Here is a 16,254-nt window from a genome sequence, read left to right on the forward strand (position 1 = left end):
GAACTCATGCAGAAGCGGCTTCAGATTCTCAGTGCTGTGCTTTAACCCGCTGCGCCACCAGGGAGGGCCTTAAGAACAAATTTTAAGATACCTGACATTATTGAAAACAGAGGTTTTCCATTTGAGCATAAAACATCCTTACTTAAGTGCATGTATTTAGATTTACTTATTTAAAAAAACAAAGTTATTTGTTCCTGTAATAATTCTGAATTTATAGTCTTCAGAATATAATAAATATTTTTATAAATAAATAATTGAACTTTTGTTGTAATGAAGATTAGAAATAATTTGTGTAAAAGTGCTTATGAGCATCATGTGGTAAACCAGCAGTGAATGGCAGAGGTGCCAGCCAGCCAGGTGTCTTCCTTCTATGGACCCATGTCTGTTACTCCACCCCAGATTTAACCCTGGCTGTGCAGTATTTACTAAAATTCAATATTGGATTTCTTAGCATACTACTTAAGACTATGTAAAGTTTAGACCTCTCATGACCAAAACTATAGGAGGTAGGATAAAAGAGTTTACACTAATTCCAATAACTATAATTCTTTAATTTTGAACTTTATTTTTCTTTGCAATTTTCTGCTTTTTCCTTTTTGAGTAGGATCCTAGCCAGTTTCCCCTCCCCCCAGTCAGTCTTAAGATCTATAATAATGAAGTTATATTTATCTATATGCATATAGTCTTGCATAGTATAATCCTTTCAGTTTTATGTATACATTTATTATATGAATAAACTTGAAGTTATAGCTATGTATATATAGTATATACTTACCCAAGGGCAAGAGCTTATATATATTGTGAGAAAGAGAATCATTTATTGACTTCATCCATCTTATACACGTGCTAGGGAAATTCTACCCTATCATATTGTGTTTTTTTCTATTGCTGAATTTTTAAGTTATTTCAAGTATTTTGCCCTTAGAATTTGAACGAGCAGCTACTAACAGAACTCTCTAGAGTCCTCCCTCTTTGGTGTAATAGCAAAGTAGAGTGAGCAGTGAACAGGCTTTTCTAGGCAGCCCTCATCTTCAGAGTACAAAGCATTGCTGCCTTTGCTGTAACTACAGGCCTGCAGCTTTGGGAGCACATGTTCCTCACAGAGACTGAGAACTGTTGTAACTTGTGGAAAACTCCCAGGGTGCAGCAGTCACCATGTAGGCTACAGCCCTTGAAGAGAACCCCTTTTTAACCTGGGTCAGCTCAGAAAATCATTAGTACTGCTCAGGAGATTGGTGGGTCATCTGAAAACTAGGCATCCCAAATATCAACTTAGAAAAAGATTAGAGACCTCAAAGGTGCTATATAACTACCTTTCTCATCCAAGTTCCCCTGATAGAGGAACTTGTTGAATTTTGGCCTGAGGCAGACCAGGAATGAATCCCTGTAGAGGATTTTTTCCATTTTAAAATTCTGAACGTTCTACTGAGTGAAAAAGTACCATATTTCCAATGATAGTGCCAAGGGTCAGTCAAGTTTGTGACCATAAGTAAGATGAAATAAAATTAATAACAAGTCTTATTATTTTTGACTCAAAATTACCATTCAAAATGCTGTAAATGTTTTACTTTTTATTAAAATAAAAAATGATAGAATTTACTTTTTTTTTTTCTCTATGAGGATATATTGTCTATCTTCTATATGCTTTTAGGAAGCTTTAATTAAATGTGTATTAAAGTATAAGAATTTATTTTGGAAAACTTGCTGAAATTCTTGTTATGTTTTTAATTAAATTCTGCATGGCACCTAACCTAGGGTATTTAGCCTGTAAGCTTATAAAAGGGATTAGGGGAGGCTTGTTTGCTTTCACCATTAAGGCAAATTAAGGATATAATTTAAGTAGGAGTTGAAGACAGTCAAACGTTCCTTTATACATTTGTTCTTTTTTCGGAGTTTATATCTATGGTAAGATAGAGCTACTTGTCTTCAACTTTGAAAGGGTGCATTGTACTACTTAGTAACTACACAACACCTCACAGTCCTAAACCAAGAGCAAGGCAATACTGAGACAGCACTGTTAAATACCACTTTTTGTGCTTCCAAGTTTCAAAGTGCCTCACTTTTAAAAGTGGTTAAGAAATAACACCAGAAGTTAAAATGCTTGGGAAACTTGTGAGATATGGTTTTAGGCTATCTAAATTCTTTTTTAAAAGTGATTATTTACTGGGCCCTCCCTGGTGGCACATGGTTAAAGCACAGCACTGTGAAGCTATCCACAGCCACTGGCAGCATGAGGTTGATCACTTGCCAGGGAGTTGACCCAAGTGGCTAGCAGACCTCTCCTGTCCAGTCTGCTGTTCCCATCAGCAGTATAATTGCCTGTTCTGCTCCCCACTCTGTCTCTGGTGAATCCTCTCACCCTCTACACCTCTGGGCTATGCCCTGTTCAGGGAGCACACTGCTCAGGGAGCAGCAGGTAAGACAAGAGAGGTCTGCTGTGCCATGTGGATCACCCCTGGCCAGGGCTTGAACTGGTGCTGAAGCAGCTGTGGCTAGCTTCATAGGGCTGTGTTTCAACCTGTTGCACAACCAGGGAGGGCCCTGATTTCTTATTACAAGTATAGCTAGCGGTATCTGTGACTTGAAGAAGTATACTATAAATTTGTCTCTTATTTGCCATTTATTTCCTTAAGTTCTTTCTATCATAAATCTTAACAGTGGTAAATTTAAATACTCTGTTAATTTTAAGAGTAAACAAATGTGTGTATCTTTATTTTTTTAAGATTTTATTTATTTATGTATACAGAACTGGGGTATGGCCAGAGGTGCAGGGGCTATGAGAGGATTTATCAGAGACAGAGTAGTGAGCAGAACAGGCAGATTGACAAAGTACATTGCTGAGGGGAGCAGTGGGCAGGCCCAGGGGAGGTCTGCCACATCATAATCACATCTGGGGCCAGGGATCAAACTCACACTGAAGTGGTTGCGGCTGGCTTGCACGCTTCGCTCTAACCCGTTGCATCACCATGGAGGGCCCAAATTTGTGGGTGTCTTAAATTATTTTATGGAAATGATTTTGTGATGTAAATAAAAATATTCTGAAGTGTTTATGTTTCAAATTAATGGCCTTGTAAAACCTTTGAAGGAAAAGAGATTTGTAAATACTTATTTCAATAAAAATTTGTTTCACTTGGCTGTTCTTTTTCTAGGATTTACTAACCAGACATAAAGTGTTGGTAGCAGACTTCTTAGAACAAAATTACGACACAGTAAGTAGAAGTCATTTTTTTAAGACTTTTATCTATTTTTTTCTTTTTCTTCCCCTAAGTCTATGGGCATAGTCAACCATCCACCCAATTTCTTTGTTGCCTGGAATCCAGGTCACCAGGAAACTTAATGGAAAATTAAGGATAACAGATCAGTTCTTTGTCTTTTTTCACATCAGTTCTTTGTCTTTTTTCACATCTCTCCCTGTGTGTACTCTGGAGCTACAGGAGACAAACTGGCATCTGCTTACTTTGATCTTGAATAAAGCATCCATATTCTATTTCATAGATACTGAGTAACCTGAAATGGAAGAACACTCTACCTGTGAGATAAATTTTATATAAATTCTGTGTATGAATAGACATACAAAAAACTTTTATCTTCTAACTCTTTTCTCTAATTGATAATCCAAGTTATCTTTCTGTGACTCAACTGAAATATCTGTTTCTTCCTTACTGGCTCTTGAGCAAGACTGTATCAATATATTTCTTTAAAGTGAATTATATCATAGTACTTTTAATTGAGATATTTTATTCAAAATGATTTATTAGGGAGATTGAGTTACTTTATATGTTACTTAATTTCCCATTGGAAGAACTAAAATAGTGTAGAAAAGTGTTTCTCTTATTGAATATATTGTTTAACCTTGCTCTCACCCAGGGTCTTTATGTGTAAATGACAGTGGGGAAATGGGCCCAGGGTTAAGTATATAAAAATACAAAACACAGCAGCTGGACTACACTGAGCTAGAGGGTTGGATATTGCTTCTGAAATGAGTTTAGCAGACTTAATGCAGAGAAATTATAGCTGAGTTTGAACTCAAATAATTCTTTTCTTTTCATTAGATTTTTGAAGATTATGAGAAATTGCTTCAATCTGAGAATTATGTGACTAAGAGACAATCTTTAAAGGTAATTTCAAATTTCTATAAGTTACAGTCTCCAAAAGTTGATAACTTTAGTAAATAATTAGTTGATTAGTGAACAAATACAGAAAGCTTGGATTAGCTTTATTGATAACTTGAATATGTTTTATGTTTTGACTGTACTTTGTCACAAAACAAATACCTTTTGGAAGTTAATGATAAATTTTAAGTACATGATTAGTGCATACTCAGGATGGGCAGGGGTGTGTGTATGTGGGCAAGAAAATCAACATTTGCAATTTGAGTTTATATTTCTTATGAAACACCATGCTGCTCTCCATCAGACAGGGAGCTTAGCAGAGTAGGACCACATTCATCTGAGAATAGTTCCCTCCCTCAGTGAGAAGGTAGCCTGGGGCAGCCATTTGACCAAGAGGAGGTGGTTCAGCCCCAAAAGAGTGAGATGTATGCTCAAGCTGCATTTCCCACTCAGCTATTCAAAAGAATGTTTTTGGCAAATAAGAATTGGATATTTTTATCAATTCATGATATTTTCTTAATATAACTCTCTTGTATTGTTATTTTTATATATGTTGGCATGATGCCATTTATAATACAATGTATTTGTTTCTAAATACTGTATACAAGAGTTCAAATATATGGACAGTATGGTGTCCAATACCCTTTTAAACTTCAGATAGCTTTTTCAAATGTCATACTTTATTCAGCTATCTTCTTTTAATAAACTTTTACAGATGAATTCATAAAAATATATTAAATATAATTTTAAGCTAAAGTAATAATCTATTTGTAACTTTTTTTTTTGGTCAAGCCTCTCTACCCATGACTTTACCTTGACCATGACCTGTTGTTTTCTCATATATTTGTACCCTCACTGCTCCAGCTTTACCCATTGATGAAGAGAAGTCAACTACTATTTTCAGTCAGACATTCAGTACTCTCTATGGAGTTTCCTCATGTGTGGAAATTCATACAAGGTGATCCATGTAGAAAAAATACCACAAGTACACTGCTCTCAGTGTTGGGTGGAGCCTGGAGGGATAAAAGACATGGCATCAGTGCCATACTCTCCAACATCCAGAAAGTTTGTTAAAACCAGTTGAAGGTAAAGATACAAACTGTTACCACAGCTTTATACCTAACGAATAGAATTCCTTATTTGCTATGCCTCCATAAAGATAGCCAAAATGGGGTGAGCTTGGCTTGTCTCTTATGGAGAGAATCACCTGGGGAGAGAAGTGGAAATTGGGGTAGTAGTGAGGTAGTGAGTACTGACGTGCCAACATGTGGGAACACTCATAAATTTTTCAGTCCTTCCTTTTTCAGTGGGAATCAGTTAGCTACTGGACCAAGTAGAGAAGGCGATACAATCTAAGGTGACTGAACAAAATAACAACTTTGTTCGGTAACTTTGTTCGGTATAACAAAGCTGAGGATTATAGACTTTAGAACTTGTCCTTGTACTGTTTTCCACAGTGACAAGAGAAAGTAAGGATTCACTTCTCACAATAGTCTGCTGCCAGCTGGCTCTGCCATTCAGCCTCTTGTTCTCTTTCCACGTGGTTCTCCAATGTAGACCTCTGTCTGGAGACTTAGGGAGGAGTAATTGACTTTGTATCAGATACTGGAACTCTCCTTTGTACTCTCCCATTTCAAATATTGTGATTCCTATACACTTTTAAATGCGCACCCACTCTGAAGACCTCTTTTCTGTGCCTGATAAATGCACCCAGATGTGCAACATTGCCTTCCTAAAATCCTTTATAATTGAATGTCTCACAGATATTTGATTTACAATATGGTAAAACTGAGCACTGTTTAGACAGCTAAAAAACAAAACAAAACAAAAAAAACCAACCTGGTAAAAAACAAATAAAATGTACTTATGAAGGCAGAAATTCTTTAATAGATAATGAAGATATTTTTCTAATGCTAGATTATAATCATTGCTAAGTGGTCTTGAATCACTCTGTACAAGGAAAAAGCTCATTAAATGTTTGCATTTTTCTTAAATAGAAAGATACCATTTTGGAGAGCTGTGTTGGTATACTGTTGGTTTTTCTGTTTGAGAATTAGATCTATGGTAGCAGTCTGTTCTGTTTTGACAATACCATGTTTATGTCTCTAGTTTCTGTAATATTTGGTAGATAAGTGTTTAATAATTTTAGAAAATGAGAGCTTACATTATTATAAAACTGTACTCAGTTACATTATTATAAAACTGTACTCAGTTACAGTATTCTATAAATAATAAACTCTAAAAATAAGCAGTTTTCTAATTCCAAAGTTGTTGCTACCTGTCATCTATTTAAATCATACTCTAAATTTTTCTGGATTATCTTCAGGTGCTTATATTCCCAGTGTCAGTAAAATATGATTAACAGAGAAATTCCTTTCCTTTGTGTGACTTAGCTTAAGAATTTCTTATCTTTCTGAGAGGTCTGACATTTAATTACTTGCAAGAAAGATTATAGTTCAAAAGAAACATGGTGGAATTTAGGTAGGAGGTATTTTGTGCTCTATGAGTCAGTTTTATTAAATACCAATTTAAAGATACTGTTGTTCATTTCATGTTCATGATTTTTCTATGTACTTTGAGCCATATACAATGAAATTTAAAGAAATAAAAAATAAAAATTGTTTCCATTTAATACAGCATTCCTTGATAATGTTTTGTGTTATAATGCAATATAGAATTGATCATTGTCAATATACTTTAAAATAGATTATCATTTAATAGCTAAAAGATTCAGTGTAGTTAGCCAAGTAAGTTAACCAAATTGATTGTTTTGGAAAAGTAGTTAAAATTATATTAGCAGAGGATAGATTGAATAGAATGTCTATGGTAGGCATCCCTATGTAGTAAAAATTGAAGTGACTTAATCTGAATTTATACGTGTCAGTTTAACAACTATTGAAAGCGTGGCATGTGTGCAAAATGGATGTGAGGTGCTATGTCATTGTGGTTTTGATTTCATTTCCCTGGTAACTGAAGATGAGCTTGAGCTTGCTTGTTTTTTTTTTCATGTGACTGCTGGCCTTCTTATGTCTTCTTTGGAGAAGCCATCTGCCAATTTTTTTTTTGTTATTTGTTTTCTTATTGTTCAGTTGTGTGAGTTCTTAGATAGTAACACCTTCTTTGGATGCATAATGTGCAAATATTCCCATTTAATAGGATGTCTTTTCATTTTAATGATATTTTTTCCACTGTGCACACTCTTTTAGTTTGATATAATCCTGTATTGTTTTGTTTTTGTTTGTTTTTTGCTTTTGTTTCCCTTTATGTTATAGTCCAGCCCTCAAAAACCTCACTGAAGTGGAAGTCATAGAGTACTTTGAGTATGTTTCACTCTATGTAGCTTATGGTGTGTCCAATTGTAGCTTATGTCCAATTCTTTGATCCATTTTGTGTTAATTTTGATCCATTATGTGTATGCTATGGGAGAGTGATATAATTTCCATTCTTTTGTGTGCAGTTTCCCAGCTTTTCCATCACCATTTGTTGAAAAGATTTTTTTCCCCAATGTATGTTCTTAGTTCCTTTGTTGTAAATTAACTGCATGTATAATTGTCGGTTTATTTATGACTCTCAGTTCTATTCCATGAGTGTGTATATTTACTTTTATTCCGATGCCAACCATACTATTTTGATTGCTATAACTTTGTAGGATAGTTTGAACTCTGAGTGTGTAATACCTTAATTCTTTATTGTCAGGATTGCTTTGGCTACTCGGATTCTTTGGTGATTCCATATAAATTTCAGTAATATTTGAAAATGCCATTGAAACTTTAATAGGGATTGCATTAAATCTGCTCTTTGCTTTGGTATAAGATGGCCATTCTAACAATATCAATTCTCCCAGATCTTGAATTTGGTCTATCTTTCCATTTCCTTGTATTTTCTTTTATATTTTTAAACTCCTTCATGGAGGTGTCCTACACCTCCTTTCTTACTTCCTTTACTCCTAGGAATTTTATTACATTTGATGTGATTGGAGACAGGATTGTTTTCTAGGTTTCATTCTCTTTTGGCTCCCTGTTTGCATATCAGAATACAACAATATACTGAGAAATTCTTGTATTGTTCAAATCAGTTTGCTAAGATTTTTTGAGAATTTTTGCATTTTTTTCATTAGGAGTATTACTTTGTGGTTTTCTTTTTCTGCGATATCCTTGTCTGATCCTGAGTATCAACATAATGTTGGCTTCATGAAATAAATATGAAATGTTCCATTTCTTGAAATTTTTTGAAGAGTTTGAGATGTGTAGGTATTAGTTCATCTTTGGAAGTTTATTAGAACTGACTAGTGAAATTACCTGTTCTTGGACATTTGTTTTTTGGGGATGTAGTTGATTACTGTTTCAGTTTCCTTGATTGTAATTGGTTCGTATTTTCTATTTCCTGATTCAATCTTGGAAAGTTGTTTGCTTCTAAAAAAAAAAATTGTCCATTTCTTCTAGATTAACCAATTCACATAATATTCAGGCTCATAGTAGGCCCTTGATCCTCTGTATTTCTGTCATGTCTGTGGAAACTTCTCCTCTTCCTTTCCTAATCTGTTTTCACTCCTGTTTTTCTTAATGAGCATAGCCAGAAGTTATGCTATTTTCACTCTAATTTTTATAATTTCTCCTTTTTCTAATGTCTTTTAGTTTTATTCTTTTTCTAGTTCCAAAAATGTAAGGATTAGATTATTTGAGATACTTCTTGTTTTTGATATGGGCAGATACTATATAACTTAACTCTTAGTATCCCTTTTGCTACATCTAATAGGTTCATGAAAATTCATGTCTTCATTTTCATCTGTCTCCAGACATGTTTTTTTCTCCTTTAATTTTTGTATTTAACCCAATAGTCATTCAATAACATGCTGTTCAGTCTCCATGTAGTTGAGATTTTTCCCACTTTGTTCTTGTGGTTGATTTCTAGTTTGATACTGTTACAGGATAGCCCTATCTATACTCAAAATGTAATTTTCTGCAGGCACACACACACAAAAAGGGTAATGGGTTTATTTACAAAAAGGGGAAAGGAAAAGGAAACAACCCATGGAAGAGAGAGAGGGATACAAAGTAGCTGGAATACTTTACCAGGACAGCTAACCTGGAGCTCTAGTCCCAAACTAACACTTCTAGCCCCAGTCACACGGCTGAGAGCAGTTGCTCCAGAGAGAGAGAATCATTACCTCTTCCCAGTGTCAGATGGAAAACGCTGTTTATCCCCCAAAGTCCCAGAATGCCTGCTTAGCTCCAACCTTAGATCCTCACAGTTCTCTCCTTGGTACTGTTGGGAGTTATAGTTTCCAATCACTGGAGTAGGGGGTGGAATCCAGAAAGCTGGAGTTAGTGGTGGAGTCCACCAAACTCTGCAGAGTTCTTTTAGGACATCATTCCCCTTAGCAATTCTATTGTGATCAGAAAAGATTTTATAGAATTTTAATATTTATGAATTTATTGATATTTGTGATCCAACATGTGGTCTATATGTGTACTGAACTTTTTGGAGTGGAGTGTCTAGTAAGCCCATCTGGTTCAATTCACCTAAGATTATTGTTTTCTTATTGATCCTGTTTAGTTGATCTGTCCATTGACTTAAGTGGGGTGTTGAAGTCCACTGTACACTTGTGTTGCTGCTAAGTCTGCCTTTAGATTTGTTAATAGTTGATTTATATATTTTGATGTTCCTTCATTTGGTACATATACTTACTGTTAAGTATTATGTGTTCCTCATGTATTGATCCTTTAATCATTATGTAATGTCCATCTGTTTCATTATTTTTTTAACTGGAGTCTTTTATCTAAGTATAACTGTCTCTGATTTTTTTTTAGGGTGGTATTTGCTTGTTAGGAGTGTTTTCCAAACTTTTATTTTGTATTATTTGTATTTATCTTTGTAACTCAGATGTGTGATCTGGAGACTTTCTGATCCTACTAGCTACTCTGTGCTTTTTGATTGGTGAATTCAGTCCTTTACATTAAATGTGATTTTTGATAAGTAATGTCTTGCTCCTGTCAGTTTGTCTTTAGTTTTCCAGTTTCCTTTTTCAATGTTTTATGAACTTCTCTTTAATTAAATAGGCTATCTCCTTTGAATATTGTTAATTAAATAGGCTATCTCCTTTGAATATTGTATTTTCGGAGAGGTCTACTTTTGGCAAACTCCTTCAGCTTTGTTACATTTAGATAATCAGATGTTCAATTAGCTTTGTGGACCTCTGTATTTAGTTCTTTGTCCAAGTTTGGAAAGTGTCCTTCAGTTATTTCATTCTATAAGCTCTCTCTCCTCTCTCTATTCTCCTCCCCACTCTGGAATCCCCACTATCCTTATGTTGGCTTCTTAGTGGAGTCACATAGTTCTCTAAGTGGTGCCATACTATTTTTTTTTTACATTTCATTATTTCTCTATTCTTTCACCTGTTTCAAGTGTAGCCATCATTGAAGTTACTGTTTTTGTTAAGGGAAAAGATGTACTAAAAGAACTCTGCAGAGTTTGGTGGACTCTACCCTCTACTCCAACTTTCTGGATTCCATCCCCTACTCCAGTGATTGGAAAACTACAACTCCCAGCAGCACCAAGGAGAGAACTGTGAGGATCTAAGGGTGGAGCTAAGCAGGCATTCTGGGACTTTGGGGAATAAATAGAGAGCGGTTTTCCAACTGTAGCTTTGGAGAGGTAACAGTTCTCTCTCTTTGGAGCATCTCAGACCATGTGACTTGGGCCTAGCAGTGACTCGGGCCTAGCAGTGTTAGCCACGTGTGACTCAGTGTTAGCTAAGCTAGTAAGACATTCCAGTTACTTTGTATCCCTCTCTTTCCCTGGGTTGGTTCCTTTTCCTTTTCCCTTTTTGTAAATAAATCCATTACTCTTTTTGTGTGTGTCTGCAGAAAATTACATTTTGAGGGGGCAGGTGAGGCCCCACAGACAGGCAGCCCAAGTTCATTCTGGGCTACCCTGTAACATTTTGATCCTCCATTTGGTCTATTCTGCTTCCATACCTTTCTTTAATTTTTCTTTTTTCTTTTTTTTTTTTTCATTTATTGAGTTCTTTACATCCTGAACCTGTTGTTTTCTTATTGAAAGCTTTAATTTTTACCTTCTGCTCATTCATTTTCTTTCTGGGCTAATTTGTTTTTACAGAATTGTATATCTCTTTGATTAGCCTTTCTAAGTTCATTTAGATGAAAATTCCCTGTTTGTATTTTCTTTTATTTATTCAATTATATTACAGAAATTTTAAACTCTGAATGCAGCATGAATCTTCCATTTTTGTGGTTGGATTCTGGAGAGTTGTTCTCTGTTGTAATAGCATATTCTATGAAGTCTCACGGTGCCAAGATGTTTTTTGGCCTGCCTGTTTTGTTGCTTTAGGTTTCTCTGTAGCAGTAACTTAGAGAATTGGATTACGTTTTTTTTTTTTCCTCTAAGAGACTGAACATACTTTTTTGTTTGATTTAATTTTGGGTTTTTCTGTTGTTGTCTTCCTGGTACCTGTTACAGTGTCACCAGGGTAGAAAACCATCTGGTGGTATGAAGTGCCAGCAGAAAATCACCTCCTATACACTTTGACATACCCTGCATGTACACCTCTGGAAGGTGTTGTTGCTAAACTTGTGATAAGACTGCTAGTTTTCAGCTTATGTGCTTTTTCCTCCCACCCAGGATTTCTATAACTACCTATATAATGTAGTAGTATCCTGAGTAACCCAGTACATAGGAGAATTCAAAAATAAGTATATCATATATGAAATTATTATAAGGGTACATTTCAGCTGCTAGTTGCTGAAGTGTTCAGAAACTGTTACCACAATGAGAATAAACGTTTATGAACTAAAAAGCAACAATACATTCATCTATGCTACTAGAAAGTCTTTAGTCATTCACACTTTGGGTTTATTTTGTTTTGAAGTATCTTCGTCTATTTGGGCTGCTGTAACAAAAATACAGTATAAATTGGGTAGTTTAATTAAATTCAAAAATTTATTTTTCACAGTTGTGAAGGCTAGAAAGTTTAAGATCAGGATGCCAGGAGCAAGAGAGCTCTTTGGAGTCTTCATGTCCTAATGACCTCCCAAAGCTTCCTCCTCCCCCAATCACATCTCATTGGGGCTTAAGATTTCAACATAAAGTTTTTTGGGGGCACAAACATTCTGTTCATAACTGGGAGAAAGTTGCACTTTGGAAACTATAATCTGTCACCAGAAAATATTTTGTTCTTATATGAAAATGTTCAGCATATATTAAACTTTGGATAGAGTCAGGGTCAATGGTTTTTTTTCTTCCTACATACTAGGTTTTATAATGAATGTTATCAGGAAGGGTCACTTAACATAAGTTTTTTTCTAGTAAGTTACTAGAATACTTTCATTTGGGTAAGGAATGTATACTTGCAGAGCAATACATTACTAGAAAGCAAGATAATTAATGCAAGCAATGAAAATAATAAGGTATTTCTGGCTGACTCTTATAACTGTAGAGAGGACTTTAAAGCAGAAGTGATGCCTAACTTTTTTTTTTTTAAATATTTATTTATTCATACAGAACTGGGGTACAGGCTAGAGATGTGGAGGGTGAGAGGATTCACCAGAGACAGAGTGGGGAGCAGAACAGGCAGATCGACGAAGTACACTGCTGAGGGGAGCAGCGGGCAGGTCAGGAGAGGTCTGTCACACCATGTGGATCTCCTCCGGGGCAGGCGGGGATTGAACTCATGTGGAAGTGGCTTAAGCTTCTTAGTGCTGTACTTTAACCCGCTGCGCCACCAGGGAGGGCCAATGCCTAACTTTTTAAAAAAAAATTTTAAATGCATTAAGGATGACTTTAGGAAAGCTGTAAACAGTTTACAATAATGTCTACTACTTTCACTCTTGTGCTATAAGAACACTTAGGACGCTCTTTTTTTTTCACATCAACTTTCATAAATCACATTTATACTTTCAGTTAGATATATATTGAGTAAGATAACTCTCAGAATGTTTATAGCTTGGATTTTGTGTTTTCTTGTAGCTGTTAGGTGAACTGATACTGGACCGACACAACTTTGCCATTATGACAAAGTATATCAGCAAGCCAGAAAACCTCAAACTGATGATGAACCTCCTTCGAGATAAAAGTCCCAACATACAGTTTGAAGCCTTTCATGTCTTTAAGGTAAAGTGAAACTATGGAAATATTGCTCTGGGTGTTTATTTTGGAGTTTCAAATGGCAACTCCCTACTGTTTTACTCTCCATGTACTTAAGAGAAAAGTAAATAAGCAGTCTTTGTTTTTGCATGATTTAAGCGAAATTTTACAGTGATCTTAATGCCCATTTATTTCTGAAGGTTTTGTGGACTAGGCCATATCTCTAAATATTTTAACAAAGAAATAGGTGAATACTGTTTCTCAAACATTTCTCAATCAGTGATTGAACCAGAACCTAAACCCTAAGTGTCAGAATTTTTTGCAATGAAAGAAAACCTATAACACCTGCTTTTTTGTTCTATTTTTTTCCCCTGAGATAAAAAGAAAATCCCCTCCTATATACTTTGACAACAGATTTTATTCAAAAAGTAGGGTAGGTAATGGACATCTAGTCTGTAATCCATACTCTTAACTATTGTAAAGATTTCAGTAAATTTTATTTCTCTGTGCATGTATTTGAGGGTTTTTCCCACAACTGTAGCTATATCATATGCAAATATTATTTTATCACACAATGCTATACCATAAGTGAACACTAATTCATTATTGTTATATATGTGATTTTTAAAGCCACTAATTTTTATCGTCATCATGGTTCACTATTCAGTGTATTTACTCTAGTTTATATATTCCTGCATCATTTATATTTTGATTATTTCCATGTTTTCCTACTATAAAATGTAATGTTTCCATGAGCATTTCTAGTTCAGCTAGTTTTCTCCATACTTGAGAATTTTTTACCTTTAAGATAGAAATCTAGAGTGAAATTAAAAGGGTTCAGAGTTGCAGGATTTTTTTTATCTTTTTTAACAAGTATTCAATGATTATTATATGTTTATAAGTGAGAGATATGGCACTTTATAAGGTTATGTAATTGTTGGCCTTGTCAGATTATAAAAATTAGTTAATCTTTCAGCCACCAGTTTTATATTGTGTAGAAAGCCACTGAAGCAATTCAAGACTCAAATTAATTTACAAGTTCCATTCAAATCCCAACAGGACTTTTCCTGGAAGTTGACAAGTAATTTCTAAAATGTGTGTAGCAGTAGATTGATGACCTAAAGTGATATGATAGTTTGATCCTAAAATGACCCAAAGAATGAGGGTGGGGAGTCTACCCAATATGAATACTTCTTAGGGATTTACAGTAAATGAAGACAGTAGTTTATTGGCATAGAGGTTAATAGAACAACAAAATGGAGTAGAGGGCCCAGGAATATACCAATGCGAATACAAAAATTTATTTTGATACTAGAGGGATTACATATCAATGGGAAAAAGGTTAACTGATGAATAGTTCCAGGGTAATGGATGATCTGTATGGAAAAGTCTACCCTCTGCTATATGCAGAAATAAACTCTAGGTGAAGACTTATACTTGAAAAGCAAATTTTTTTATCTTTGCAAGAGAAAATAGGAAATATTATTAATGTCTCCCTATAATAAGAAATAAACATCACACTCATAATACAAAATATTAATAATATTAATATTAATGTGTCCACATTAAATTGGACACATTCTGTGCAAAAAGACCATAAGCAAAGTGAAAAGATAAACATAGCAAAAATGCCAAATTTTGATAGGCATGAAGGTAGAAACATGAAATCTTATGTATTCTTCCCCCATATATTATTCTCTCTTTTAGAATTATTTCATGAAAAGTTAACAGAGGGGGAAAAAGGTGTGTAAGAAAAAAAAGAAAAGCAGACTGGATGAAAGAAAAATAGACTTTTGTAGGAGTACAAAATGTCTAGATAGCATAAAATAAGAGGCCCTGTTAAGACCCTCTGATTGAGGAAACTGTAGAAAGGTGTATGTTGTATCATTCAGCTTCCACACAATTTTAATATGTCATCCTAAGTGATAACATGCTTCATATTTTTTAATAAAGTATTACAGAGAACTCAGTGGGTGACAAAATAGAAATAACCTCCTTCTATTCTCTGAGAACATCAGATTTTGGATCATCCCATTGGATTGGACAGAAAAAGAGCATTTAAAAATAGTTGACCATTTGTTTATTTTGTATGTGTATAAACTGGATCTACTCTGTATCCTGTGTTCCTTCTGCTGCAGAATAAACTGAATTGTTACATGCCAAAAATATATTTTGTGTAGTGAAAGTGACTGCTGAGTCCTAGAGTTTTTTCCTTCCTTTCCAGAGCTGTTTCCATCAGGTACTGATAATGTGAAAGACATTATTGAAAATGCCCTTACCAGATTAGTAGTAGCCAATTTTCATTTCATTTTTGATAAATTCAGGGACCTGAATTAGAACAAAGTGCCAAAAAATCAGAGACACAGACAGAACTTTCAGGCCAACTCTAGAGCTGAGGCATACAGCAGAAGTATCAAAATAGGGGCAGGAAAGCACAGGAACTATGGTGACAGCTTACAGGTGGTGTTGTGGTAGGAGATTTACAGGGGCTACACCTGAGGGGAGAGATCAAGTGCTATAGAAAAATGAACAGAAATGTAGAAAGTTTAAAAGTATAATAAAAAATAAGAAAGTAAAGATTTTGATGTAAATATGTATATGTAAATATATAGTTATAGATATAATAGTATATAAGGAAAAGGAAGACTTTATATTTGAATATTTCTAGAATAAGAGAATTTTTTGAGTTGCTTCTCCATTTAATTTGGAAAATACATATTTTCCTATATTTTTCTAATATGTAATGTAGCAAAAATCCCTCCTGGAAAATAGAATTTTAATGAAATGAATGAATGTACTTTTGTAATCTCATAAAAACATTCAGATTTAAAATAGCACAATGTTAGTTTTCTGAACTAAAACTGTTGGCTTGTGGTTGTGATGCTTGCCTTTCTCCAGCATAGCAAGAACTCCATATATCATAGTTTGAGAAATGTGTAATGAACAGGCACAGCCCTAAGACTGCATTCTAAAAGGAAGTCACAGATAGCCTCAGTTGTTCAAAGTCTCTCACAGTTATGGATTCATGAGCTGATCAGTG

At 34.7% G+C, this 16,254-nt stretch overlaps 1 protein-coding gene across 10 annotated transcripts in view; it reads left to right on the forward strand.

Moving 5' to 3' along the window:
* CAB39L (calcium binding protein 39-like) overlaps positions 1-16,254 on the forward strand; it is an 86,781-nt gene that overhangs the window by 63,322 nt on the left and 7,205 nt on the right. For all 10 annotated transcript variants that reach the window (XM_012723310.1, XM_012723306.1, XM_012723309.1 and 7 more), the window contains 3 exons: positions 3,150-3,209; positions 4,053-4,118; positions 13,098-13,241. In XM_012723310.1, the coding sequence (XP_012578764.1) occupies positions 3,150-3,209; positions 4,053-4,118; positions 13,098-13,241 (270 nt within the window). The remainder of the gene's footprint in view (positions 1-3,149; positions 3,210-4,052; positions 4,119-13,097; positions 13,242-16,254) is intronic.

The sequence above is a fragment of the Condylura cristata genome, unplaced genomic scaffold (genome assembly GCF_000260355.1).
Source record: "Condylura cristata isolate star-nosed mole 26May11 unplaced genomic scaffold, ConCri1.0 scaffold00010, whole genome shotgun sequence".
In the NCBI taxonomy this organism is placed as follows: Eukaryota; Metazoa; Chordata; class Mammalia; order Eulipotyphla; family Talpidae; genus Condylura; species Condylura cristata.